General features: G+C 46.7%; 1 protein-coding gene across 2 annotated transcripts in view; it reads left to right on the top strand.

The window, feature by feature from the left end:
- The window catches only part of PRKDC (protein kinase, DNA-activated, catalytic subunit), a 2,139,921-nt gene that overhangs the window by 869,498 nt on the left and 1,243,013 nt on the right, over positions 1–27,410 (top strand). For both annotated transcript variants that reach the window (XM_069220133.1, XM_069220131.1), the window contains exon 40: positions 4,001–4,128. In XM_069220133.1, the coding sequence (XP_069076234.1) occupies positions 4,001–4,128 (128 nt within the window). The remainder of the gene's footprint in view (positions 1–4,000; positions 4,129–27,410) is intronic.

The following is a 27,410-nucleotide window of genomic DNA, read 5'->3' as shown; positions in this document are numbered from 1 at the left end:
ATGGTTGTTTCATCTAAAGAGGCCCTAGGACACCTATTAACGCTTCAGCTCTAATCTTAGTCCCATATGATCAAGCAGTCTAAAATCGCTCAATATTAACTACAATAACTTCTCAAAAAAAATATCATGTCTCCACACCAGATTTTAGAGCAATATTTTAGCCCATGATCGAAGGATGAAAACACTTTAATAGCCATGCCCGTGAAAGATTATATTCTTCTTTAGAAAACTTTATATCATGCTGCAAGCCCGATTTACCACTTGTACCAAAATAACACAAGTCTGTCTATATCGCATCATTGTACTGTCTCTCTCTAGGCATTATGCAGCACCTCAAGCCTGTCCAGAGTGAGCTTCCTGGCTTGTGTTTTTTTTGTTTTTTTTTTGTTAGTAAATGTATGATGCCGTTTTCTTTGAACAGGAGATGACTCATGCTCTCTTGGTGTCTCACGGCTATATCAACATGTGTTTTTGCACATTTGTACTTTCAACATGAGTATAAAACGTGATAACTTAGTCATATGATAAAAGAATAACATATGACAGCCAGATATTTGGATTCATGACGTTTATAGATTCTGACTCAGAAAGACAGTCTTATAAAGAGGAACAGTGTTCTACATCATGGTCCACAGGTGTAAAACATTCTGTTTATTCGTTAACTGAACTATGTAATGAATTCCTATTTCTATAAATATAAAATATCTGTAAAACAAAAGGATTTTAATCTTACCGTAAAAATAATATACTTGTGTGGAAAATTAGTATCTTACCCATACTTAGGTTTCATGAATAAATGTTAAGATCTTGATTATTATATGCTGCTCTGTCTCCATGCAAGTAGCAGTCCAGTGAGGGTAAAATATGATACAATATTCCACTGCTTGTAGGATTCCCGGATAGTCTTAAAGTCTTCAGCTCCAGAGACCACATTTAACTCTGGCTCCTGTTTTGCTTCATTAATGACCAAGCTGAAATACACACACACAGTGAAAAGAATCTCTGGAATGCAACTCTTAGTCCAGGAAATACATTTAATAAATCACTCTGCGAAGTTCATAAAGGAAGGTCAGTACAACTAAAAGTGCACGTTTAAAATGTGTGCAGAAATTAAAGCATGTACAAAGAATCTTCAAACTATAAACAACAAATATATACATGCAAAGATACAGATACCTATATTTATATACATATTCATACACAATGCAAAGCAAATAATTAGTAAAAATTCATCACCATGAGGCACAGTTGTTACTTCATCTTTCTCCCAGTACTTCAAGCTGCAGACCCCAGAACGACTGTCAGGAGAAAGAGAGATCTGACTTATCCTCACGGGAGATGTCAGGCATTGACATCTCAATCCTGACTGAGGTCTCTGAATCTCCCCACCGTCAATCCTTGGGGTCATATATACCTTAAACAAGCCAGAGAGGAGATTTCTATAATATCCCCACCTCTCTCCGTAGTTGGTTATTAAAAAAAGCCCGTATTTTTTGCTACTTCAGGTCAGTTTTGAAAGGCACATGTTGGAATTGGCCAAAATCCCAAGGTGCTCTCTCTCAAAACAAAACCGTTCCCTGCCGTACCATAAACATCATCCTAGCATACTCTTATAAGCCTAAGCCCTTGGTGAGAAAGAACACACAGACAAGTAGATTAAAAACATGAGCAAAAAGCACATTGCATAACATGGGCACAGAAAAATACTTGCAGCCTCTGCATTTCTAACATCTGCACCTCTAACTTGGCAGTGGCTAATGCTAAAATAAAGTCAATAGGCAAAATGAAGCTGATGGTCACTAATGTGATGGTGTGATGCTAGGCTAAGTGCAAAGTGGAGTCAGTGGTTGAAATAGAAATATTACTACAGCTCCCTGTCCGTGTGTGATATTGATTGGGCAGATTTGCCACATGTCCAGTATCATAGTTGTCATGTTCATCTAAGAAAATATATTTGTATATTTTAAAAACATTCAGCGTGCTTTTTGAACCAGTATGTAGGTATATTTGTAGACAGTGGTGCAAGGCAAAATGATGAGGCCTCTGAATCTTTCACAGATATTCATTGGCCTTAGACTGAATGTGGGTCCCTTGAATGGTTGAAGGCCCGCTGTGCTACAGGGGCCTGCGTTAAGCCTCAGCATGTAGCTGTTCAAGCCTGTGCATCCCAGTATAAGCATTTTTCCATTCTGCAGGTCACTAAAAATAGAATAATAACTGAGTCTCAGATTTTAACAGGGTTAAAAACCCTAAAGTCTGGGACTGTCTTTGAGCTATGTTGATACCTCCTAGTAACAATCTAGAGAAATCAAATCAAACAAAAAGGAACTTTATATCGAAATGCTAACATTTTTACTATGTGAATCATACCCTTTATATCCACCTTCTTTCCTTCAGGACAGTGTTTTGCAGAGGCTACATTGGCCTCATATCAGCCCTAAAACTTTGCAGTATTGACTGTTCACCGATTACTATTATTCATCCCTGCAATCGTTTATTCTTACCTGCCCGTTCATCATTAAGAGTTGAAGATTGTAAAGCTTATTTGGGGCTTTTAATGGTTCACCTTAGAATAACAATTAGGTATACCCCTCACTTCAAGGCACCACGCTAAGTTAAGGGGTTAGCAAAAACACATTTGTTTTTCAGTTCAGGGTCTCCACTTGTGTAATAACATGAAAAGGATCCTGGGTCGGATTCTAACTAAAATTCTACCCTGGGAGATCTTCAGATGAAGGCTTTTGTGGTGACATGCAGCTCCTTTCTAGTTTGTACCTCAATCCCAATGTTTCACCAATTGCTTTACACGTACCTTTGCCAGCTCCAGACTCCACATTTGTGATGTGGTCATATATTCTGCAGCTATGGCTGACCCTTATTGATACCAGATAAAGCATGTACACAAACAGAACCCAGCAACAATGAAAGGATCAGGAAATACTAGTCCGAAATATAATCTGAAAAACACGAGGCAGTTTTGCAGCAACTGTAAGGCACAGACTATTTCACCCTTGCTATGCCATTCTCAGGGAAACAAAACATGATTGAATGCCTTTTAGACCCTCAACGATAATACTTGAAAAGAGTGTTTACTGTGGCTCAAAGTCTACTCTGCAATTTAGACAGAATTTTAAGTATGCATCTATTAATAATCCCCAAAAATAATTACAAAAAAACAAAAATGAGAAAACCATGGATTCCCTCGGCTGGTGGGGAAAAAGTGGCGCTCCCCATACTAGTGTCATCATACCTTGTTGACTGCATAGTGGGCATAACCTGTGAAGAACAGAGTATTGATTAATGCCAGATTAGGTTTATTAGATACTTCTGTGAGTGACTGAGGTTACATCTCCTTTGAGTTGTTGTAGCCTTCAAACTTTATTCTTAGTAGAGCTTTACGTTAGCATTTAGTAAACTCTGTAATTTTGAGTTTTGTTTTGCCAAGGCCATCTCTGCCTTACTTCTAGCTAATTACACGTCCTGTTCTCAGAGCAGCTGGCATAATGTGGTCTAGTTAACTTTTAACACTTTTAAGAAATGTGTGGTGAATTACATTTGTTGATGTTATTCTTTGTATTATATGGATGTGACACATTTTCCAAGCCTCAGGTTGGAAAATGGTGATTTAGTTGTTTTCTTAATTCTTCTGAAAGTAATCTTGCAAATACATGTTTCACAATGCCAGCACAGGATGATGGAGCTTCTGATTAGTCATTAAAGTTCATGGCTGAAGATACAGTCTCCATGTAATTTGCAAAGCTTTGTTTGCTATTCTGATCCAAATATTTGATTTGGGAGGAGGTGTGCTTTCTCTTTCCGCTGTTAACATTTTCAAAATGGCATCAAATTGTAGTGTGGACAAACGTTTTTATAAGATTTTTATTAACAAATGTGCTACTTTGTAAGCATGAATTGTTTCGGGTATTAAGATTTAAAACACAGATATTGCCCACAGTGATGGTTGATAATTTCAATAGGTTGGTGCTATTTTTTTTCCCAGTTTTTAGATGCGTTGGATCTATCTCAAAGCCCTATGCTGTTGCAACTTATGACTGAAATTCTTTGTCGAGACAAAAAACATTTTATGGAAGATTTATTTCAGTCCAGTTTTAGAGCTATTGCTAAAAGGTAAATATGTTAATTTTTAATTAGGTTGTTTTTATTAAAAAAGTTATTTTATTTGTATTAAAATGTTCTGATGATGATATAAAGTTTATTCGGATATTTATCCATAAAACGCAGTGCAATTAAATCATAAGTTAAAAACAGAGATGACTATGAAATGAAATAAAATAATTAAAAACAACAAATATCAGAGACACATAAAATGCAAATGCAGTTTCCACCATCCAAGGATTTTTAGAGGATGAAAAAATATCACAAATAAACAGATAAGCTCAGAAGCTCATGCTTTTAACAAGATAATACTCCAATCTTGGTCACACTTAACATTGTGATACCTTTACTGCGAATGAGCCGAACAGCAGATGCCCAGTAGTTTACATACTGGCATAAACGGGAGTTCCATGTTTTTCTTAACTAGCTCGACCCTGATTGCAAATGTAGTCATCTATATATACTATTGTTCGTCTCCTTGGGGGGCCTCTTTCTGTTTTATACAATACTTTCACATTTATACTGCTCGTGGTTTTGCCAAAATAAATGTAACATTCAAAATGGCAGTCTTTCCTTTCTGTATTAGATATACTCCTTTTTAAAACTATGTTTGACCACTCGTTAAATAATCTTGTTGTAACTCAAATCCTGCCACTTTCTCCTGATACCCCTGTATAACTATAACCATGGTCTTACGGCTGTATGCTAACTCTGTATACTATATGTTATTTATTACTCTGTTTTTTTACGGATGTCCACCTATATGGTAACATCTAGGACTGTGGCAGGCCTGGGACCAGGGCTTTTCTTTCTCTTACTCTCTTTCTTCTTTCTCTTTTATCACATATGTATATACATTAACCCACCTTACATACCAACCATTTCTAACTATTCGCTATATATTTAGCATTTGGAGTTCTTTTTGGGTTAACAACTCACACACCAATATGGCTCTTCCTTTACAATCGGCTCTCTGCACCATCTATCGTTTTTTGTTTACCAGTAGTCCTTTCTCCCTCTTTGTGCTCGTTTGTAGTCACGTGTCTTACGTTGACTACTTAGACGCATTTACAGCGCTCTACGAAGAACAGATGAAATCAGGACTTTTCACGGGCTGACGGCATTTACTGCCATGCGGTAAGTCGGAACTTCGGCTCCGCTTCACACCAACGGAGAGTGTTCTAGCTCTTTGGGGACTTCGATTAACTCACTCGCGCCTACAGCGCCTTTTACTTTAGGATATGCTATGCCTGTTTGTAGGCTGCGTGGACGCCCGCTCAGAGTAATACTGTTAATCGTACCCATTTTTTAAACCGCATAGGTGCTATTACGCTTTACCTGGTTTTGGTACCAGTCGTTCCTGGGAGCACTATACTGCTTTAGCTAAATAGGCCAATAGTTTACTTAAACTACTATCTCTCTGACTCACTCGCTACCGGTATTCAGAATTTTCTATTAATACTAGTTATCTTACTCGTGCTACCCCGTATTTCTGAACTTTTGTCAGGGGCGCCTTTTTGCCTGTGACTTTGACCTCTCCTTAGGGTTTTTTTTTTTTTTTCCTTTGTACTCTCATATAACTATGGTTTCCTATACTTTTTTTAGAAACTTACAATTGGACTTACCATGGTCCTCCTGATGGGCTATTCCTCACGCAATTTGGACGCCCTTTTTCCAATTTGGCACATATATACCAGCATTAATAGCTACAGGTATTTCTTATATTTGGATACCTTTGCATCCCGTTACTCCTAACTTGGAACGTTTTGTTCATGTTTCACATGACTTGAGTGTATTTTATTTTTCCCCCTATCTCTTTAGATAAATTAGAGTATTTTGGACTTATCACTACTTCTGAGATCCCTCAGACTTACCTTGTTGTCACCATTACATCAGATTGGGTATGTTCTGAGACCATCTAGTCTCCTCATTCGTCTGACTTCAGGTTCTTACCATTGTCTAAACCTTCCTGCTACTCTTTCCCAGTTTTTTCACTTGGCTTTCAATCACTCCACCTCAGCCCCTTTTTTACTTCACCACACTTGGACACTTCAATTCCCCACACCATTTAACTTAGGATTAACTGAGAAATAAATTTCTGCTGTTATTCTGCACTTTGGTATACTTGGGTGTTTTAGGTACACAGAGGTGTTTTTCTGGAATTCCTTAGCCGTGTCCATGGCACAAATATTTGCTTGTTTGACTTCTTTGATCTTGTCACCTACGCGCACCAACTATTGTATACGATAGCACTCGTTTGTCACATACAATTGGTTTTATTTATTCAAATCTGCCATTGATACAACAAGTGCATATATATGTTTCTTTACAGCCTTGAAAAAGTCACCAGTGTGACAAAATACATGTTGGCTGTTTTTTGGAATTTCTTTGCTTAAAGAATACTACTTCGCTCTGAATAAAGGAACTCACCTCTCAAGACAAGAATACCGATGTGCTTGATTTCTTCATCCACCTTTACTTCAACATTACAAAATGCTATGACTCTTTTCTGTGCTACTATTGCATATTGTGTGCTGTGATCTATTTTGCTTACTATTACTTGTGTATAATTTTACACTTTGTTTGTGTCCAGGGTTAGTAGGGCACTTGATCACGTGCACCTCATTCTGTTCCTTGAATATTGCACACCAATGTACATTCCCCTTCGAGTGCGACCAATCTTCACCCTTACTACCCGCTATATCTAATGGTTTAGTATAAGCAGGGCAAAAGAAGGCAAAGTGGTGGAGTGTTTCATCCTTTGAATCACAAAAAGGGCATTTGACTGAGCCAGAATATTCCCCACCCCCGTAAACGCACTGCACAAAAGCTATTCTTAGGCAAAATCCCATATCTCCATTAAAAAAAAAACAGCTGGAATGGCGTAACACCAGGGAGAATGTCAAAAAGCATTTCATACCCGGGCTATTTTCACATCAAGAAAACAGGCGTTCAGGCTCCTCGACTTGACACCTTTCAACTCCCTCAGCCACCGATGTTCCATCAAGAGAGCTTATATCAGGGAACAAGATACTAATTTTGCTGAGTTTGGGGTTTCCCAGAGCGAAAACAGCCCTATTGTCTTGAGCATAAAGATAATATAGGCAACCCAGGAGATACTTTCACAGCCTTCTGCATTTAAGAGGCTTTATCGAGGCTCTAAAATACTCCAGCTCATCTATGGACCTCAACCTCTGCCATACAGGATGGATCGGGACACAATACTTACATCTGATAGAGGCTTCTAGTTGCAGATTCCTTACCTTAGAATTTGCCCAGGCGTCAGACTTGATCCAGAGATTTTTCTTGAAGCAGTACCCTTGTGCGCCGTTAGGTGGCCTCGGTCGACTCCACATCCGTTGTTGGCGTCATGGTCTCAGTGATGATGTGGCAGTCGTTTCTAGGTGCCACCCTGGCGCGCTGACATCCGTTCTTTTCTTTCCATACCATCTTACGTGCAGATCCGGAGTAGAGCTACCCTCAGTTGTTTTTTGACAGATTTTGCAATGTTTTGTCGAAGTTTTTTTATTTTTTTAATTTTTTTTTAACCACCTGGTGTGTCAACATGTTGTCCTGGAAGACCGTAACCAAGCCGTGTGACTCCTGTCACCACATGATGTCGGTGACTGATGTGCACCTCATATGCTTGTTGTGTCTGGAGTGCGACCACGACCCGCAGTCGTGCTCTGAGTGCCAGGCCATGAACCCAAAGGCTTCGAAGGAGTGGTCCCTAAAGCTCATTGCATCGCGTCGCTCCTGGTTTCGCTAGAGAGGAAGGTCACAAGACTGCTCATGGAGATAACACTCATTCTTCTCGCACTCTTCTTGTCAGGACATTTGGGTCACAAGAAGAACAGTCGTTCCTCGACTTCACCACGTCGCTCAAATGCTGCGACGTTAGAGGAACATTGTCCATCTGGGCCTCTGTCCTCAGAGCCTGCTTCTGGGTCAGCTCTGCGCCTCCCTGAGTTTTCCAGAGCTACCCCAGCCCAACTCAGAGAGTTTTATGAGGCCATGCGCCATATAGTTTAGCTCTCTGACCCGCCTGTGATGCCTTTGGGCACAGTATGGTCTGCGGGGTCCCCCTCGGATTCTGCTCTGGCAGCTTTGTCCTTGGAGGGCACCCCAGGATCCGTTAGCAGACCAGCGTCAATCCCGCTCATGCCATGGCGACCTTCCCCAGCACCGGCACAGAAGACAGTGCTTATAACGTCGGCTGGGTCCACGATCGACGTCGACCCCATACTTATTCCCGACGCCAACACAGAACGACATCGCTCAATGCCGATTCCACCTTTGACTGGGACCTTGCTCCCCAGATTGGATCCTGACCCTTATGCCTATGACTACGGTGAGAGTATGGAGGAGTCGCTGGACCCTTTGTAATTCCAGCTAGATGACCCTACTGTAGACTTAGCTCAGGAATTGGGTGAAGCCAGTGGTCTTGACACTTCCCCTGACGTTGGCATGCTTTCTTCCCCTACTGTGACTACAGAGGAGGGAGCCTCATACTCAATGGTGGTGAGAAGAGTGGCTGAGGTCCTGGGCCTCAAGCTGCCTTTCATGGCTGTCAGACTAACCTCCTGACTGAAGTGCTTCAGCCCGGGCAGTTGTAGGCTGGCTCAGTTTATTTTGCACATCTATGCTGTGGCACCCTATTCTGAGTCTAGGCAACCGTTAGCGATAGTGCTTTAGTGTCTAATAACTGAAGCTCTCAAGGGGTAGATGTGGAGAGCAGCTTAGGATTATCAACAAGGAGTGTAAAGCACTTACGTTACCACAGCATTCAGTCAGTAACTGTTAGATGAGAAAGGATCACACCAAGTGTTAAAAAGTATTCTTTACTTATAACACTAAAGACTAGACTAACCTGGGTATAACTGCACTTGGAGATATCCACACACAGAATGTACACTTAGAAACTGTTGGAACTGGCCCTTTTTGCAGGTTCATCTCCAGACGTTTTGCCTCCTTCCTCCTATTGTTTCTGCTGTTGGCTGTAGGACTCTGACCACTTTATCACTGCTGATCAGTGCTAAAGTGTAGGTGCTCTCCCTTCTAAAGTTGGTATGATTGGCTTACACCTAAATGGCATATTTAAAGTACCTTTAATTTCCTTGTACAGTGGTATTTCTGTGCCCAGGGCCTGTAAATTAAATGCTTCCAGTGAACCTGCAGCGCTGCTTGCGCCACCCACTGAAGTAGCCTTTCAAACATGTCTCAGGCCTGCTAGTGCAGGGCCTGTGTGCGCAGTTTACTGCCACAGGGACCCGGCATCTACCTTTACTTGCCAGACCTAGAACTCCCCTTTTACTACATGTAGGTCACCCCTAAGGTAGACCGTAGCTTGCCATATGGGCAGGGTGCTGTGTATGTAGAAGGCAGGAAATGTGCCTGGTTACGTGGCGTGTCCTCGTAGTGACAAACAGTCTATTTGTTTGTTTGGTATGGTTGTAATGGTAATGAGAAATGCTGCTTACTGGTGTAGGTGGATTATTTGTTACCATTATAAAAATGCCACTTCTAGGAAGTGAGCATTTCTCTGTGCTTATGACTCAGGTGTTTTGCAGCTTGACTCCAATCCACATCTGGGCTGAATGACAGTTGGGCTGTGTGCATCATTTTCAGACAGCCTGTACACAAGGAGGGTGGAGGTGTCACAGAGGTGCATCTGCATATTGAATGGTCTTCCTGGGCTCAGAGAAGGGGAGACGGAGCACACTTGCTTCTGTAAAGGCTGTGCCCTGATCTCACACAAAGGGCTTGTTTACCCCCAACTTATGTCTGGAGCCTGTGCTGGAGGAGAGAGGGGGCATTCCTGGAACCAGTTGTAACTGGTTGGAATCTCCTCTTCCCTTATTTGTTAAACCTTTGCAAAACTGAGTATAAATAAAGGGTATTTTTCCCCACAGTGGGTGCACAAGGAAATTATTTGAAACTGGACACAGAATGCTACTGGAGGGACTCGCCAGTAACCGCATTGGACTGCTGCTGCTGTGGTGATCTGTGACCTGCTAGGTCACTTGGAGGAACTGCCACTGTCTGCATCCCTTTGTGCTGGCCTGCTGCTTGGTCCTGCCACCCTATGCTCCATCCTTGTGTTTCCCGGGGGCTGGGTGCTGTGGCCCCTGACCCTTGCAGCTGCCAGCTTGCTTTTTCTCTTGTGGGGCATGGCGCCTGGTGACCGCTCATCCTATTGCCCTAGAAAGCACCTTGTGAGCACTCCACCTTAGTTTCTAAAGCGCCTTGAGGAGCGCTTCCCTGATTTTATTTAAATCGCCTTGTGAGCGCTTTCTAGAGAACACGCAGGCAAAGGAATATGATCGCCACAGCCCGGGCAGGCTGTTTACTCGAAGAGCGAGTGAATCGTGCTGTGTTGTGCCCCCAGGGCAAGAAGAAAGTAAGATTGGCACAAGCGCGGGTCTGTCGGTGCTCCTGGGGCGTAGTACGCTCCGAGGAGCGCCCCTAGGGCACCAAAAGGTCCTCATTTAGGACCAATCACTGCTGCTGGCCTGGCGGGCACCAGGTTGGGTGCGGGCGAGTCCAGGACCGGACAGGCGGGTGGAAGCCTCATCGGAGGCCCCCGCCCGGCCCCCATTTTCTTGTGTGACTGGCGGGGAGGAGGCTTCTATCAGAGGCCCCCTGTCCTGCTGGGCACTAGTTATGGTGCTCTGCTCCCCCCAGGAGGGTCGGTCATGGCCCAGGGGTGGGTGGGGGGGGCTTCACGGATTGTGTAACACCCAGTTCGGGCACAGGCCACAGGAGGGTCCCCTGTATAAAATCAGAGGGGGTGCGTTCTGTCCCCCACCTCCCCAATCATCAACGTGGTCCCTGGATTGAGCGCCGGGGCCCTCTTTTTGTCTCATCGAGGCACTAGAGGTGTCCCCAACGTAGAGGCACCTACTGCTACTGGCTAAACTGTTGCTCTAAAACACTAGCCTACGTAGTCACAAAATTGCTGGTGTGTGTGATACGTGCAACAGTAGAGGTCACCTTACCTTCGCTTCTTCCCTCAATCAGCACGTTCTTTCAAGACACTGAAAAAACAGGATCGCACCCTCCCCAGGGAACACCTACCTTTATTTAAAAAAAAAAAAAAAACTATGTGGGGGGGTCGGGGTGTTACCGGCCCGTTTTCCGAGTGGGCCAACCCCCCCCGTGAAATCCCTGGTGTTCAGTGGAAACCCGTTCAGGAAGGCTTCGTTTGAAAGGGGAGAGTCTCCCCTTTCAAACGAGGCCTTCCCGAACGTCAGGAAGGCTGTTTGGGGCTGTTTTATCTATTGGAGCAGGAAGCGACGCACCCAAAGAATTTTTTAACCCCCTCCCTGGTGTCGGCCACTGGTCGTGACCTGCACCAAACGGGTTAACATAAATGCTAAGTCACACAGAGTACACATGTTCCACATTAATATAAAGAAGACCATAAGGAATCCTTATAAAATTAAACTGATGCGTACAAGGAAGGGGAAACCCTCCAAGGCAATTGCGATCGACATATACCAATGTAGGTTTATTTAAGTAACATCTGAGAAAAGTATTTATATGCCAGGAGATAATTATTGGGTACCTTTTGTGTTGATGGACAAGTTGTTCAAAATACTAAGCTTGTAATGTTAAAATGATTCTGATGGTATATTGAATGAGACAAATGACAAATGTTACATTAAGAAATGGCAATAAAGATTTTTTTTTTAAAGGGGCATTATATTTGAGTGGAAATGTCAGTTAAAATGTACTGTTTAAAAAAAAAAGAAAAAACACTGAGATTTACCAGTTATAGTTATATCAAGTAACTGTAACTTGTGCCCTAAAGTAACTATAACTCATGCCCCTGCCATGCACAGTGTTGTCATGAATGAGCTCAGTTCCAGATGTTGCTATAGTTGTTTTAGAGCATGAGTTATAGTTACTTGAGATAACTATACATGGTGAATTTCAGTTGGTTGGATAGTTTAAAATGGTGTATTTTAAATGATATTTACACATTGCTACAATGTAACTAATGTTTGTTTTTGTTCAGTGAATTTCGAGGGTAGTTTTTTTTTTTTTTGTTACGTTAAAAAATATTGTATTACCATACGCAACATCAATGTCACACAAGGTCTTTGGCAGTGTACACCGTAGAGATGGCTGCAGGGCCTGGCTTGCGGCCAGACCCAGCATCGAACCTCCATAGGCAGCAAATCTCCTGCCAGGGACGGCCTTTGGCTCTGGGCAGCCGGAGCCTTGCATCACCCACACTTGGAATTTGCGTTTGGCTGTGCCTGATGTGGGGTTGGCTGCAAGTCCTGGCCTGCTGTGAGGCCCTGCACCTAAACGCTGCCGATGACAAAACCCCACAGGCGCACATGGCTTACTGTGATATTACAGTATAAATGGTGCCATTATAAATAAGGCAGACCTACTGACTGTGTTCAAGGGTCAGAGCACTAAAATTTAAAAAGTGGGCCTAATTGGTTTTATGAGTGGGTCAAAATATTAACATGTATAAAGCAGACCTATTATTTTGTCAAAAGTCTTCAGTAATTATAATATACATTATGCAGATTCACACAGTGAAATGTTTAATAAAAGTGATTAGCAATTACTTTTTATTAAGCCTTATTAAACAAAAAAACTCAACATGTTTTAGAGTTTCTTTTAACGTTTTTTAGGCCACAAAGTCAAACCATAGGACAAACCACAAAAGGCCCTTGTGCTTTAAATGATGAGCATACAGCTCCTGCTTGGAATACTTTAAAAAACTTATTGTAAGTGTAGGAAAGTACCCTCTTTTTAGCATGGTTACCTCCACTTTTTGACTGCTGTCAGCGTGTTTTGACTGTGTTCCCTTGGATCCTGCTAACCAGGACCCCAGTGACTGTGCTCTCTCCCTCTAAATTTGGTTGCTTTGGACTTAGCGCATGCCACAATTGGCATACTGGTGCCTCATATAATTCCCTAGTATATGGTACTTAGGTACCCGGGGCATTTTTGGCACTAGGGGTTCTCCATGGGCTGCAGCATGTATTGTGCCACCCACGGGAGTTCATGCAAAATGTGTCTGCAGGCCTGCCATTGCAGCCTGCGTGAAAAGGTGCATGCATCCTTTCACTACAGGTCACTGTAAGTCACCCCTATGGTAGGCCTTTCTAGCCCAGAGGGCAGGGTGCAGGTAACAGTGTATGAGGGCACCCCTGCATGAGCAGAGGTGCCCCTACGAACTCTAGGTCCATTACACTGAGCTTCGTAAGTGCGGGGAAGCCATTTTACCAGTGTACTGGACACTCACTACTTGTATCCAGCTACATAATGGTAACTCTGAACGTAGGCATGTTTGGTATCAAACCTGTCTGAATCATACCTCAATACTGTTGCCAGCATTGATTGTATGATTCCATGCACTCTGTGGGCTCCTTAGAGGACCCCCAGCATTGCTCCTAGGGGGTTCCTTAGAGGACCCCCAGCATTGCTGCTCCCAGTTTTCTGGGATTTTCCAGGCTGTCCATGCTGCTGCCACCCTTCAGACAAATTTCTGCCCTCCTGCTGCTTGACCAGCACCGGCAGAGGAAGGCAGAACAAAAGTTTTCCTGTGGGAGAAGGAGATAACAAACTCTCCCTTGGAAATAGGTGTTATATGGCTTGGGAGGGGTAGCCTCTGGTATGCTTTGAAGGGCACATTTGGTGCCCTCCTTGCATAAGCCGGTTTGCACCAGTCCAGGACCCCCAGTCCCTGATCTGGTGGGAAACTGGACAATGGAAAGGGGAGTGACCACTCCCCTGTCCATCACCACCCTAGGGGTGGTGCCCAGAGCTCCTCCAGGTGTCCACTTGATTCTGTCATCTTGATTCCAAGGTGAGCAGAGGCCCCTGGGAGCATCTGAGTGGCCAGGTCAGACGGGTGACATCATAGCCCCCTTCTGAAGAAGGTCACCCTGCTAGGTGACCAGTCCCCCTCCCTGGGCTATTTAGGCCCTCCCTCTCGGCTGGATCCTCTGATTCGACATGCAAGATTCCAGCAGGGCTCCTCTGCATTGTTTATTTCATCTTCTGGCCACCTGGACTGCAACTGGACCCTCCAGGAACCGACAATCTGCAACTCCAGCAACGACTCTGCTCTGCAACATTGTTTCTCAGTCTCCTTCCAGCAATTGCAACATTTCCCTGGCTGTGTATCCTCTGAGGGCGACGAATCTTCAGCCTCACAAGAAGTAAGAAGGAATCTCCCTTGAAGTGAAGGAGTAACTCCCCTGAATCTGTAGGCACCAACTGCAATGACAACCAGCTGCGTGGATCCTTTCTCCTCTGGAGCTACGTGGATCCTGCATCACAAGTGCTGGTCTGGAGTGGTCACCTGGGTCCACTCTACCAGCTATCCAGCTTGGGAGACGGTAAGCCCTTGCCTCTCCTTGCAGGACAGTACACCTGTGCACTGCGACTCTTGCAGCTACCAGTGCTTTTTTGTTCCTACTTCAAGGGATCTTCAGGTTCCATGTAGACCCAGCCCTCAGCACTCCTTCCTGCAAAGCAGTCTCATGCCTGCTGCTCCATTGACGTGGGACTCCTCTTTAGGTGTGATGAGTGGGCCACACCGTGAGTCCTGTGCCTTCTGCCCGCGGGTCACCTGTGGGGGCTGTCTCCTCTTCTTGTAACTCTCCAGGCTGCTGAGGGTCACCTCGGACTCCACCCTTTGGATCGAGTTCCCTGGACCTTGATGGTCCTATTCAGCCTTGCAAAACCTTCTTCTCCGACTTTTAAATTTACCAATGTTTGGTGGTGGCTTTCCAGCACCACTGACCGACTGGATCACGACCGCCGATGTGGGACATCACTTGCATCTTTTCTGGAACTCCTCTTCTGCTCTAGTGACTTTCTTCATCCACTGTCGACCTGGTTCTGCATCCACAGAAGGGTGGTTAGTGGCTCTCTCCACAGCTAGACACTCCCAACTCGAACTGGACTTGGTACCCTTCTTTTGCATTTTCTCTTCTGTCAGGATCCACATTTGGCTTCTTGCAGTCTTGTCTAGGCCTTGCACAGTCCTTTTCCAAAGTCCTCCTGTTAGTTTTGGAGAAAACCACATATATACCTCTTCTCTCCTGGTCGCTTGGAGTGGAGGGGGGGCACCTTGGTACTTACCTTTTGGGTTTCCTAGTTCCTCCAGCTCCCCTCTACTGATTCCACTTACTAGGGGACTGCCTTTCAAAATCCACTTTTGTAGTATATGGTTTGGCCTTCCCTTAGGGCCCTCACTATTTGCTGTTGCTTTTACCAATGCCTATTGCTTTTTATGCAATTTCCTGATTGCTAATGTGTATATAATAGTGTTTACTTACCTCCAGTTGGGGTATTGCCTATACAGTATTTTAGATTTAGTGTTACCGTGATGAAGTACCTTTATTTTTGTAACAGTGTGTGGCTCTTTCATGTGTTTAAGATTTGTGCAACTGTAGTGGTATTGTGTGAGCTTTGCATGTCTCCTGAATAAGTCTTGGCTGCTCATCCACAGCTACCTCTAGAGAGCCCTGACTTCCTAGAAACTGCCTACACTTCATTAATGGGGGATACCTGGACCTGCTGTAGGGTGATGACAACATAGGTGCTCACCACACACCAGGGCAGCTTCCTACAGTAGGCCTGGGGTCATGAATTTAATGACCCAAGAGATTTCCTGTGTTTTTAGAAATAAATGTTGCTGGGGAGCAGCTGCTCTTGCTACAGTCCCCCACAAAATTTAAAGAACGCTTGGTGGTACCCCTACCTCTTCTAGGGGCACCACGAAACTCAAAAATATAATTAAAAAGCCCTTGTAGAGCATTATGAAGTGCTCCCAGCAAGGAGCAGTGACTCATAAATCAGTTGCTTCTGCTGCTCATTTATCCCTTTTTTTTAAATTAAACTTTGGGGTTGTCCACCTACGGAACTCTCACCTTTTTCCAATGGTGGGATGTGGGGGAGCACCAAGATCCCCTCAGCCCCCGCAGGCTCCCAGCCTCCTCTGTGGCTGGAGCGGGCCTTTTATTTTATTTTTTTTAGATGGATACCTACACAGGGCCCCAATACCTTTTTGATTTGTTGAGGGCCTCAGAACAATTGCTCCTATGGCCCCTGGTGTCTCCCCTGGCAGGAACTGGCCACTCACTTTGATTGGTGCCCCAGTGCCCACCTGGGGCACCCAGGGTGCACAGTTGGGGACAGATGAGGAGCCTCACGGCCCCAGAGGTCCCGGCCGTCATTCAACCAGCAACCATTGTGTTGCTGCGGGAGCTGCAGCCATTCTCCTTTGCTCCCGCCTGGGCAGGAGCAGCAGTTTTCTGCCTGGGAGTGTGTGTTTGCAGGTATGCCTGCATTGTCCCGGGCAGACAACAGGTCTTGGGGTCCCCAGGACACTGCTTATATCTGGCCACTGGGGATAGGGTCCCTGGGGCTGATCTGCAGCAGGGGAAGTTGGCTGGATGCCCCCTCCCCCATGTTGAATATAGCAATGGAGGAAGGGAGGGAGTATGGCTGCGGGGGATAGGGCTTCCGGTTTCATTGACACCCAGAGAGGGGGGCGGATGCCACACACCATTTTAAATTATGCAGGCCCCAGGGTATGGGGTCCCTGGGGCATGGTTGACTTGGGGATGGGGTTCAAGCCTCCCTTCCTTTCAGATGTCTGTTGGACTCCAGAGGATGGGGTCTCTGGGGCTGAAATTGACTCAAGGAGAGGGGCCCATGCCCCTCTTTCTTTAAAAAATGCAGTGGACTCCAGGGAATGGGGTCCCACCAGTTCGGGAGGGGAGCACAAGCACACCCTGGCCTTATTCACATAAAATAAACATGGTTTGATTCCCAGGCCCTGGCCCACCAGGCTGCCCTCCCCATTTTAATTATGTATTTGATCCTGCAAAGGTGGTGTTGCCCCGGGCCAGCGCAGGGAGTCCGCATGGCCTCCCCCATCCTGGTTAGGCCCGGGGAGGTGGTGGACCCTGGGGCATAATAAAGCCCCATGAGGGGGCCCTGTGAGCCCCATCCTTTTTCACAAATAAAGCCCCTGGGAGGTGGTGGTCCCTGAGACTTCAAAGAGCCTAATGGATGGGGTCTGCCCAATGGATGGGGTCTGTGTAGCCCCCTCAGATAATACCATAAATCCCCGGAGAGCTGGTGGTCCCTGGGGCCCCGTGCACCCCCTCCTTATTTTGATGTCTCCCTCTCCGAGACCTTGTCTCCCTGGGGGCTAAACTGAAAACAAGCTCTGGAGACCGTGCTTGTTTTATTATTATAATTTTTTTGCTGCAAATTCACGATACTGTTGCGAGACTGTATCCAGTTGGGAGGGCTTGCAACATCAGTGGCTGTACATCCTCCAGGGTCACAAGGACTCTGTTTACACAAGGAAGCAAGGAGGAATCTCCCTTGAACTGAAGGAGCCACTCCCCTGCATCTGCAGTCTGAAGGCACCTCAATGACAACAACTGGCTGGTAGATCCTGCTGTCTCATGGACATCGAAAAGGCTCTGCAACACAAGTGATGGTTCTGTGGTCCTCTTCAAGTCCAACTTCTCTTCTCTCCAACTTGGGAGACGGTGGGCCTTTGCTGTAGCCACTGGGACGGAACCCCTGAGTTTGTTGCTGTTACCAAGGCTTGTTGACTCTCCCTCCAGAAGACCTTTGGTCTCCAAGAAGCCCCAGTCCCCAGCATCCACCCTGCAACTCCTGAGGTATGGGACTGTCTTTGTTGTGCTGCTTGCTGCCAGTGGGTCCCCGTGGGGGCTCCAGCTATTCCTGGTGGCTCTCCTGCTTGCTGAGGGCCAGCCCTGACTCCCCTCCAAGGCCATAGTCAACTGGACCATGCTGGTCCCCAAAATCCTGCAAACTTCCCTGCAGCTTCTTCCTACTTTTTCCCAATCTTGTTGGTGGTTCTGCTGACCACTAACCCCTCTGCAATCCGGCAACCGACGTGGGACAGCTTGTGGGCAACTCTAAGGGTCTTCCTGCATCACCTGGACTCCGGAGCTGTACTCCTTCCTTCACCGACCTGCAGGAACTGCTCCCAAAGAAAGGTGGGCAATGCCTACCTGCACCCCCTGGACATCTCTCAGTGGTCTGGACACTGTCCCTTTCTTGTTCAGGTTCTTCTTTTCCAGAATCAACCCTTGGGTTCCCATCGACCGCCACCCTGGGCAAACAAGGCTCTTATTGACTCTAAGTGAGGGTTCACACATCACTTCACCCCTATGCACCGAGGCTCCCTGGTGTTAGGTACTCCACTTTCCTGGGGTACCCACCGGTGGGGCCACTATCGAACCTTCCTTGTGCCAACTGGTTTCCTCTTGGTCCTCTGGTATGGAACCTGGATCCTGAAAATTCCAACTGCAACAGTCCTGTGTTACTTAGGGAGCATCCTGCTAGATAACACCTCTGCACACGGGCGCCTAGGGGATTTATGTTACTTACCTTGGGTGTTTTGTACTCCCGCCAACCCCTGGGACCTTAACACACTTACCGTGGTTGGACACTTCAATTTTTATACCACTTTCTTAGTATATGGTTTGGTCCCCCCATAGAGTCCCATGTATTTCTATACTTTTCCTGTTTGTTTTTAAGTATATTTTTTGTGTAGATATCTCCAAGTGAAGATATGCCAAGGTTACTATAGTACTAGTGATATAGTAAAGAATACGTTATTTTTGCAACACTTGTCGTGGTTCTTTCTTCTGTGAACATCGCTGACTACTGTGGTAAGTGCTTTACACTCCTCCCTGATGAGTCTGAGCTGCTCTCCACAGCTACCCCTAGAGAGCTTTGGTTATCTAGGCACCACAACACTATCACTAAGGATTGCCTGGACTCAGTATAGTGTGTTGGCTTGGAGCTTCCTCATCTGAACTCCTACTCGCCTTTAATGAAGCACTTAGAAATGTTCTACTGGGAACTTGGTCCAAGCCCAGCATAGGGCTCCTATGAACAGGACAATTGCCCACCACCATCGCCCACCCCTGGGTATCTGGCTTTCATCACCCAACACCCCACCCCTGAGAGCTTGGTTGTCCAAGCCTTGACCTTCTATGGCATTCCCTGCTGCTCTCCAGGCAGGGATTTTAAAAGGCTGGACAGCAGAAAAGAAAATGTTTTCTTCCAACAGCCTAATGCTATGAGTGGTGAACACTGCATGCCTTTTGGGCCTGTAATCCCACACATTGTTGGAAATGGTTGTGCAAGTGGTGCCACAGGTCCTAAAGGAGACCCAGGCCTTTCTCTCCCAAGACGTGAAGGATGGGAGAGATGTAGCCAAGTTCACCATCAGGTGTGGTTTGGATATGCACGACTCGCTGGGCAGAGCAGTCATCAATTGTGGCTCTCTACCGTCGCGCCTGGCTGAGAACATCTGGCTTTTCAGGGGATGTCCAGGCAAACTTTATGTACATGCCCTTTGATGGGACACGTCTCTTCGGATAGAAGGCAGACTCAGCGTTGGAGTGCTTTAAGGACTAGTGGGCTGTGGCCCAAGTCCTTCGGCCTTTCAGTGACCTCTTGTCCCCAGTCCGCCTTTTGCACCTTTTTTGGCTGCGGAAGGGGTGTGCCCCCATGCCATCCATATGCCAGCTTCTGTCCGCCACAAGCTTCCCAAACTTAGCCCGGTGCATTCCAACCTCGCGGGTGAGGTAACCAGAGGTTGGTCACAACCACCAACCTGCTCGGCAGCTGCAGCTTCCAAGCCCTCCTAATCAAGTTGATGGGAAAATCCAACATCATCTTCGCCACTGGCGGTCCATAACATCGGACAGATGGGTCTTGCAGATCATTCGAAGGGCTGCTCCCCTCCCTTCCAAATCCTCCCCTCCTCCTATTACTCTAACACTGAGGATCATTTGATCTTACCCCACGAGGTCGTTGTGGCTCTGTTGGCCAAGGGAGCTATAGAGATGGTACTGATACCAAAACTAGGCAGTTCTTGCTATTATCCATACTTTCCAAAAAGAACAAGGGTCTTCCGCCTATCCTACACTACCAAACCCTCAATCTCTCTCCTCAAAAAGGAGAAATTCAAGGTGCTCACTTTGGCTCCGGTCTTCTCTGCCCTGGACCAAGGAGACTGGATGGTAGCATGGGACTTGCAGGACGTGTATTTCCATATTCCCATCCTGCCTGCCCACAGTTGTTACCTGTGGTTTACGGTAGGGCACGATCACTTTCAGTTCACTGTGTTCCCTTTGGGTGATGGCTGTGGTCGCAGCACCTCTGCAGGGGTCAGGGGTGCCAGTCTTTCCTTAGTCAGTGACTGGCTGTTGAAGGCGGGCTCGCCCCAGGCTGTCATCTCTCTCTTTCTCCTCCTCACATCTGACTCCCTCTCAGACACTCGGGCCTGTTCTGGACACAGTGAAGTTTCAGGCGTATTCTCCCGAGCAGGTCCATGATATTAATGATATGATGGTGTTTCACCCTCTAACTTGGATTTCAGTAAGGGTGACTCTGATGCTGCTGGGCTTCATGCCTTCCTGCGTGTGATGTATGCCAGATGGCATATGCAGGCTCTGCAGTGGGAGCTGAAGTTTCAGTGGGCGCAGCATCAGGGGAATCTCTCTGACATGGTCCAGATCATTGGTTAACAAACCTCTACTGGGTCCGAATTAGACTCCTCTCCCTTACCCAACCAGATCTCTCAGTAATAACAGATGCGTCACTTCTGGGATGGAGAAGCCATGTGGGAGAGGTGGGGATCAAAGAACTCTGGTCTCCAGCGGAATCCGGACTCCACATTAGCTTGCTGGAGCTCCGAGCGATCTGACTGGCATTGAAAGCCTTCCTTCCTTCCATTAATGGACAGCTAGTGCAAGTTTTTATGGACAACACCACTGCCATATGGTACTGCAACAAACAGGGTGAGATGTGGTCATGGACCCTATGTCAAGGGGCCTTGCGTCTCTGGACAGGGCTGGAATAACACAGCATATTCTTGGTTCAACACCTGGCAGGTTCTCTGAATGCCAGGACAGACATACTCAGCCACGATTGCCTAGCAGATAATGAGTGACGTCGCCATCTGGAGGTGGTGCAAGGTCTCTTTTAGCATTTGGGAGAGCCTTGGTTAGTTCTGTTTGCCTCCAAAGAGAACATACATTATATCAGTAGTTTTGTGCGCTGGAGTTCTCAAGGCGGCTCTCGCCCGGAGATGCTTTTAATCTCGAGTTCAGGCCTTCTGTATGCCTTTTCACCCATACCACTTCTGTCCAGAGTTCTCAATAAGATCAAGAATGACCTGGCACAAGTCATCCTTGTGGCTTTGGACTGGGCACAGAGAGATTGGTATCCCAAGCAGATTAGCATGAGCATCAATCCTTTGATCAGTGTGCCCCTTCTGGAGGTTCTTCTGTCACAGCAGCAGGGTAGGGTCCCCCACCCAAACCTGTCAACTCTGTCTTCTTGGGTGGAGATAGAGCAGAGACATTTTGCAGCCTTCACCCTCCCCCTGCACCCCCCCTCCTCCTTCTGCCTCTCTGATATCTTTCTTTTCATTCTTAGTCTTGCTCAGCAGGGCTCTACTTTGGGTACTCTTTAGGGATATCTTTCTGCTTTGTCAGCGTTACTGCGGCTGCCTGACTAACCATAGATTTCTTAAAGGACTTTTACTTGTGTTTCCCCTTTACCTGTCATTATGCATCAGTGGGACCTTAACCAGGTTCTCACATTCCTAATGTGTGCTCCTTTGAGCCTCTTCATAATTGTCCCCTCCGGCTGCTCACCATCAAGACAGCCTTTCTAGTGGCAATAGCATCTGCCCAGAAGGGTGAGTGAGCTTCAGGCTTTGCCATCCAAGCCTCTATTCCTGTCTGTTTTCCCAGACAAACTAGTGTTTCGCATTAGGGCCTCTTTCTTCCTGAAAGTGGTGACTCCATTCCATGTGAGCCAGTCAGTCGCTTTGCCCAACTTGTATGCTCCTCCACATCCCTCTAAAGAAGAGGAGCAACTACACCATCGACCCAAAAACAGCATTGTTATTCTACCTTGACCGCACAATAGAGTTCCAGGTGGATGACCAACTTTTTGTGGGTTACGTTGGAGCAAAGAAGGATTGAGCAGTACAGAAGCAAACCATTTCACGCTGGGTCATTCTCTGTTTAAAGATCTACTATGCTTTGGCTAAAAGCAGCCTCCTGAGGGGTTGAGGGCCCATTCCACCAGAGGATAAGCTGCGACCACTGCATTAGCACGTGGTGTCCCAGTCCTGGAAATCTACCAGACAGCGACGTGGGCATCCTTGCACATGTTTACGAAACACTACTGCCTGGACAGTCATGGTCGCAAGGATGGCCATTTCGGCTTTGACTATTTAGTTTTGTAAATTTGCTGCAGGCCACCATCAGGGATGGTATTTGTAAGGAAATACCTCCTTGGCATGGTTACCCCCCAACTTTTTGCCTTTGCTGATGCTAAGTTTTGATTGAACGTGTGCTGGGACCCTGCTAACCAGGCCCCAGCAGCAGTGTTCTTTCCCTAAACTGCACCTTTGCTTCCACAGTTGGCACTGCCCTGGCCGCAGGTAAGTCCCTTGTAACTGGTACCAAGGGCCCTGATGCCAGGGAAAGTCTCTAAGGGCTGCAGCATGTCTTATGCCACCCTGGGGACCCATCACTCAGCACATGCACACTGCCCCACAGCTTGTGTCTGCTGGTGGGGAGAAAAAGACTAAGTCGACATGGCATTCCCCTCAGAGTGCCATGGCAACCTCACACTGCCTGTGGCATAGGTAAGTCATCCCTCTAGCAGGCCGTACAGCGCTAAGGCAGTGTGCACTATACCACAGGTGAGGGCATATGTGCATGAGCACTATGCCCCTACAGTGTCTAAGCAAAACCTTAGACATTGTAAGTGCAGGGTAGCCATAAGAGTATATGGTCTGGGAGTTTGTCAAACACAAACTCCACAGTTCCATAATGGCTACACTGAAAACTGGGAAGTTTGGTATCAAACGTCTCAGCACAATAAATGCACACTGATGCCAGTGTGCAATTTATTGTAACATACACCCAGAGGGCATCTTAGAGATGCCCCCTGAATAGCAATCCGACTTCTAGTGTAGGCTGACCAGTTTCTGCCAGCCTGCCACACCCCAGACATGTTGCTGGCCACATGGGGAGAGTGCCTTTGTTACTCTGTGGCCAGGAACAAAGCCTGCACTGGGTGGAGGTGCTTCTCACCTCCCCCTGCAGGAACTGTAACACCTGGCGGTGAGCATCAAAGGCTCACCCTTTTTGTTACAGCGCCCCAGGGCATCCCAGCTAGTGGAGATGCCCGCCCCTCCGGCCACTGCCCCAACTTTTGGCGGCAAGGCTGGAGGAGATAATGAGAAAAACAAGGAGTCGCCGCCCACCAGTCAGGACAGCCCCTAAGGTGTCCTAAGCTGAGGTGACCCCTGCCTTTAGAAATCATCCATCTTGAGTTTGGAGGATTCCCCCAGTAGGATTAGGGATGTGCCCCCCTCCCCACCGGGAGGAGGCACAAAGAGGGTGTAGCCACCCTCAAGGACAGTAGCCAATGGCCCAGACCTAAACACACCCCTAAATTCAGTATTTAGGGGCACCCCAGAACCTAGGAAACTAGATTCCTGCAACATGAAGAAACAAGAAGGACTGCTGACCTACAAGCCTGCAGAGAAGATGGACGACGACAACTGCTTTGGCCCCAGCCCTACCGGCCTGTCTCCAACTTCGAAAACCTGCAACCAGCGACGCGTCCGACAGGGACCAGGGCCCTCTGAAGCCTTAGAGGACTGTCCTGGACTAAAGGACCAAGAAACTCCTGTGAGCAGCGGCTCTGCTCAAAACCAGCTACTTCTTTGCAACAAAGAAGCAACTTTCAAAGACTGCACGTTTCCTGCCGGAAGCGTGATACTTCACACTCTGCACCCGACGCCCCCGGCTTGAGATCCAGAGAACAAACACCACAGGGAGGACTCCCCGGTGACTGCGAGCCCGTGAGTAGCCAGAGACGACCCCCCTGAAACCCAACAGCAATGCCTGCAGAGAGAATCCAGAGGCTCCCCCTCACCGCGACTGCCTGTAACAAGGGACCTGACGCCTGGAACCAGCACTGCACCCGCAGCCCCCAGGACCTGAAGGAACTAAACCTCAGAGCAGGAGTGACCCCCAGCCCATCCTCTGCCTAGCCCAGGTGGTGGCTGTCCCGAGAAGCCCCCCCTTTGCCTGCCTGCACCGCTAGAGTGACCCCTGGGTCCCTCCATTGATTACTATCTGAAACCCGACGCCTGCTTTGCACACTGCACCCGGCCGCCCCTGTGCCGCTGAGGGTGTGTTTTTGTGTGCCTACTTGTTCGACCCCCGCCCCGCCCCCCACCCCCCCCAGTGCTCTACCAAACCCCGCTGGTCTGCCCTCGAGGACACAGGTACTTACCTGCTGGCAGACTGGAACCGGAGCACCCCTGTTCTCCATAGGCACCTATGTGTTTTGGGCACCTCTTTGACCTCTGCACCTGACCGGCCGTGAGCTGCTGGTGTGGTATCATTGGGGTTGCCTTTAACCCCTAACGGTGGGCTGCCTATGCCCCAGAACTGAGACTTGTAAGTGTCTGTCTTACCTCACAAACAAACCTTTACTTACCTCCCCCAGGAACTGTTGATTTTTGCACTGTGTCCACTTTGAAAATAGCTTGTTGCCATTTTTACAAAGACTGTATATGATATTGCTTTTATTCAAAGTTCCTAAAGTATCTAAGTGAAGTACCTTGCATTTAAAGTGTTTACTGCAAATCTTGAACCTGTGGTTCTTAAAACTAAGAAAATATATTTTTCTATATAAAAACCTATTGGCCTGGAGTAAGTCTTTGAGTGTGTGTTCCTCATTTATTGCCTGTGTGTGTACAACAAATGCTTAACACTACCCTCTGATAAGCCTACTGCACGACCACACTACGACAAAATAGAGCATTAGAATTATCTAATTTTGCCACGATCTTACCTCTAAGGTGAACCCTTGGACTCTGCACACTATTTCTTACTTTGAAATAGTATATACAGAGCCAACTTCCTACAGTATTGCTTGGGTTTCTGTTCTAAGGTAAGGAATCAGCACGTAGATGTCATTGTAAGATGAACAAGTTACTTACCTTTGGTAACACATTATCTGGTAGACACAATATCTAGATGCAGATTCCTTACTGACCCACCAATTTCCCTGTGCTCTGCGAACAGTATTCTAGGGTTAGGGTTAGAGATGAGCCCTTTCAGGGCTGTAATTTGGACACACCAAAGTCAGTGCACTTCATGGCTCCGCGCTCCTGGCGTGGGTAGTTGTGAAAAGTAACTAATGCCCATGCACCGAGGTGGCATCTGTATACGTGATCGATACGTCACTACAGCGCGTACAATGCCAACACACGAAACCGAATAGAGCACCTGATGGCGTACAGAAAAAATATTCCAGATCCAGACTAACTCATGGGGAAATTCTAAGGTAAGAAATCTGCATCTAGATATTGTCTCTACCAGATAATGCGTTACCTCAGGTAAATAATCTTTTCATTCCGTCTAGTGGTTCAGGCTATTGTTGTGTTCAAAATGCCTATGGGACTTAACATTGGAATTGCACTTTTTTTTTTTTTTTTAAACCCCCACCCCCTTCTTTTTTTTAAATATTTTTTTTTACTCTCAGTCCCTGCTTGATGAATCACCCTTAAACTTACCATGCACAATAAGACACAGCAGGGCACGTTTCTTGGGAAAATGTCATGAAGATTTGTCAAACAGTGCCAAAGTTAAAGGGAAGTCAAAAAAGACTTTACTATGGAAACTAGGTCCTAACTAGAGGTCTCCAAAGATGTGCAGGGGCACAACTAGATAGTTCTGGAGCTCTATTTGCAATAGTGTGGTCGAGCAGCTAGGCTTATCAAGGAGCTGGGTTAAGCATGTGTTGTACTCACAGAGGCAATAAATGAGAATCACACAAAGAATAAATCTGAGACCAATTTAGAAAAATAACAGTTGCATTCATGTTTGCTTTGAACCATTTAACTTTGTTATAAGGTAAGCAGTTTTTAGATTAAAAACACTTTAGTGTTTCAAAAATTGACACTGCAATTTTCAGAATCTTCAATGTTAACCTATGGAGCAAAACAAAGATATAGTTTTGCAGGTAAGTACACAACTCACCTTCCCAATCTTCAGGGGTTTAGGCTAGCACTGGGCAAGGTTCAGGTTGGTATCCAAGGGGCACCCACAGCAGCACGGGTGATGGCTGGGTGCGCAGATTAAAGTTAAGTTTGGTGCCCCATGTTAGTCAGTTGAGGCTGAGGAGGGAGTTGACGTGTTGCTCACATCGGGGGCAATGGTCAGTCTCCTAATGTTGAGGTAAGTCAAGGGGGGCCACAAGATAGCACCAAACTTACACCCTCTGGGGTGACCGGGTACAGATTGCCAACACAGCATTGGGCGTCCTATGTATTTATATGGCAGAGATGGCTTCCAGAAACGGGCTGCAGGCTCGGGCCATAAGGCCAGGAGGGGTCAACCCACAGCTGTCCACGGTAGTGGAGATGCTAGGGGTTGTAGGGACACCGTTGGTTCAGCTCCCAAAGGCCCAGGGGCTCAGGTGGAGGGGCGTCTTTAGGCATCGGAATCGGTTCACTAGGCAAGTTGGGGGGGATCCCTCAAATTCAGACTGCAGGCATCACTGGGGAGTCTCAGGTGTCACCCTACGGTGACCTCTTGGTCAGAAGCGCCAGGGACTTTCACAAGATAGGTGGGCCACTTGGACCAGGCTAGGGGCGTCGGGTGCATTGGTCACTTCTGGCGTTTGGCTTCGCGATTCCAAAGACAGGCTTCCTTTTCTTTAAAGATGGTTTCTTCTGGACAGGTCAGCTGTCCAATGAAGTTCTTGGTCTTTTTCAAAGGCAGGCCGTCTTCCCAAAGCTTTGGAGGTCTCTGGGCTGCACGATGGTCGTCTTCTGGGTGCAGGTTTCTTTGAAGACAGGCCGGTAGGACTGGGACCCAGTCAGTAGGTATCTTCAGTCTTTTCGACTGGTCACAGGTCCGGTTCTTCTTAGGCTGCAGGAATCTGATTCTAGGGTGCCACCTAAATACTGATATATAGGGGCATGACAGGGAGGGCCAGGTGGTAGCCAAATGGCTACTCAACTTTAGGGTGACTACACTCTTTCTATGACCACTTCCTTTGGGAAGTGGCCGTATCCCTATTGGCCTAATTCTTTTCACACAAGACGGAGGAATTTTAAAAGTAGTGTCCACTTGAGCTCATCCACCCTAGGGGGTGGGACTGGCATGGAGTGGGAACTCATTGTAATTTACCTAATTTTCCCG

This window comes from Pleurodeles waltl, chromosome 2_2, assembly GCF_031143425.1.
Source record: "Pleurodeles waltl isolate 20211129_DDA chromosome 2_2, aPleWal1.hap1.20221129, whole genome shotgun sequence".
Lineage (NCBI taxonomy): Eukaryota > Metazoa > Chordata > Amphibia > Caudata > Salamandridae > Pleurodeles > Pleurodeles waltl.
Note: the sequence above shows the minus strand (reverse complement) of the source record. Positions and strands in the feature narration are given on the sequence as shown.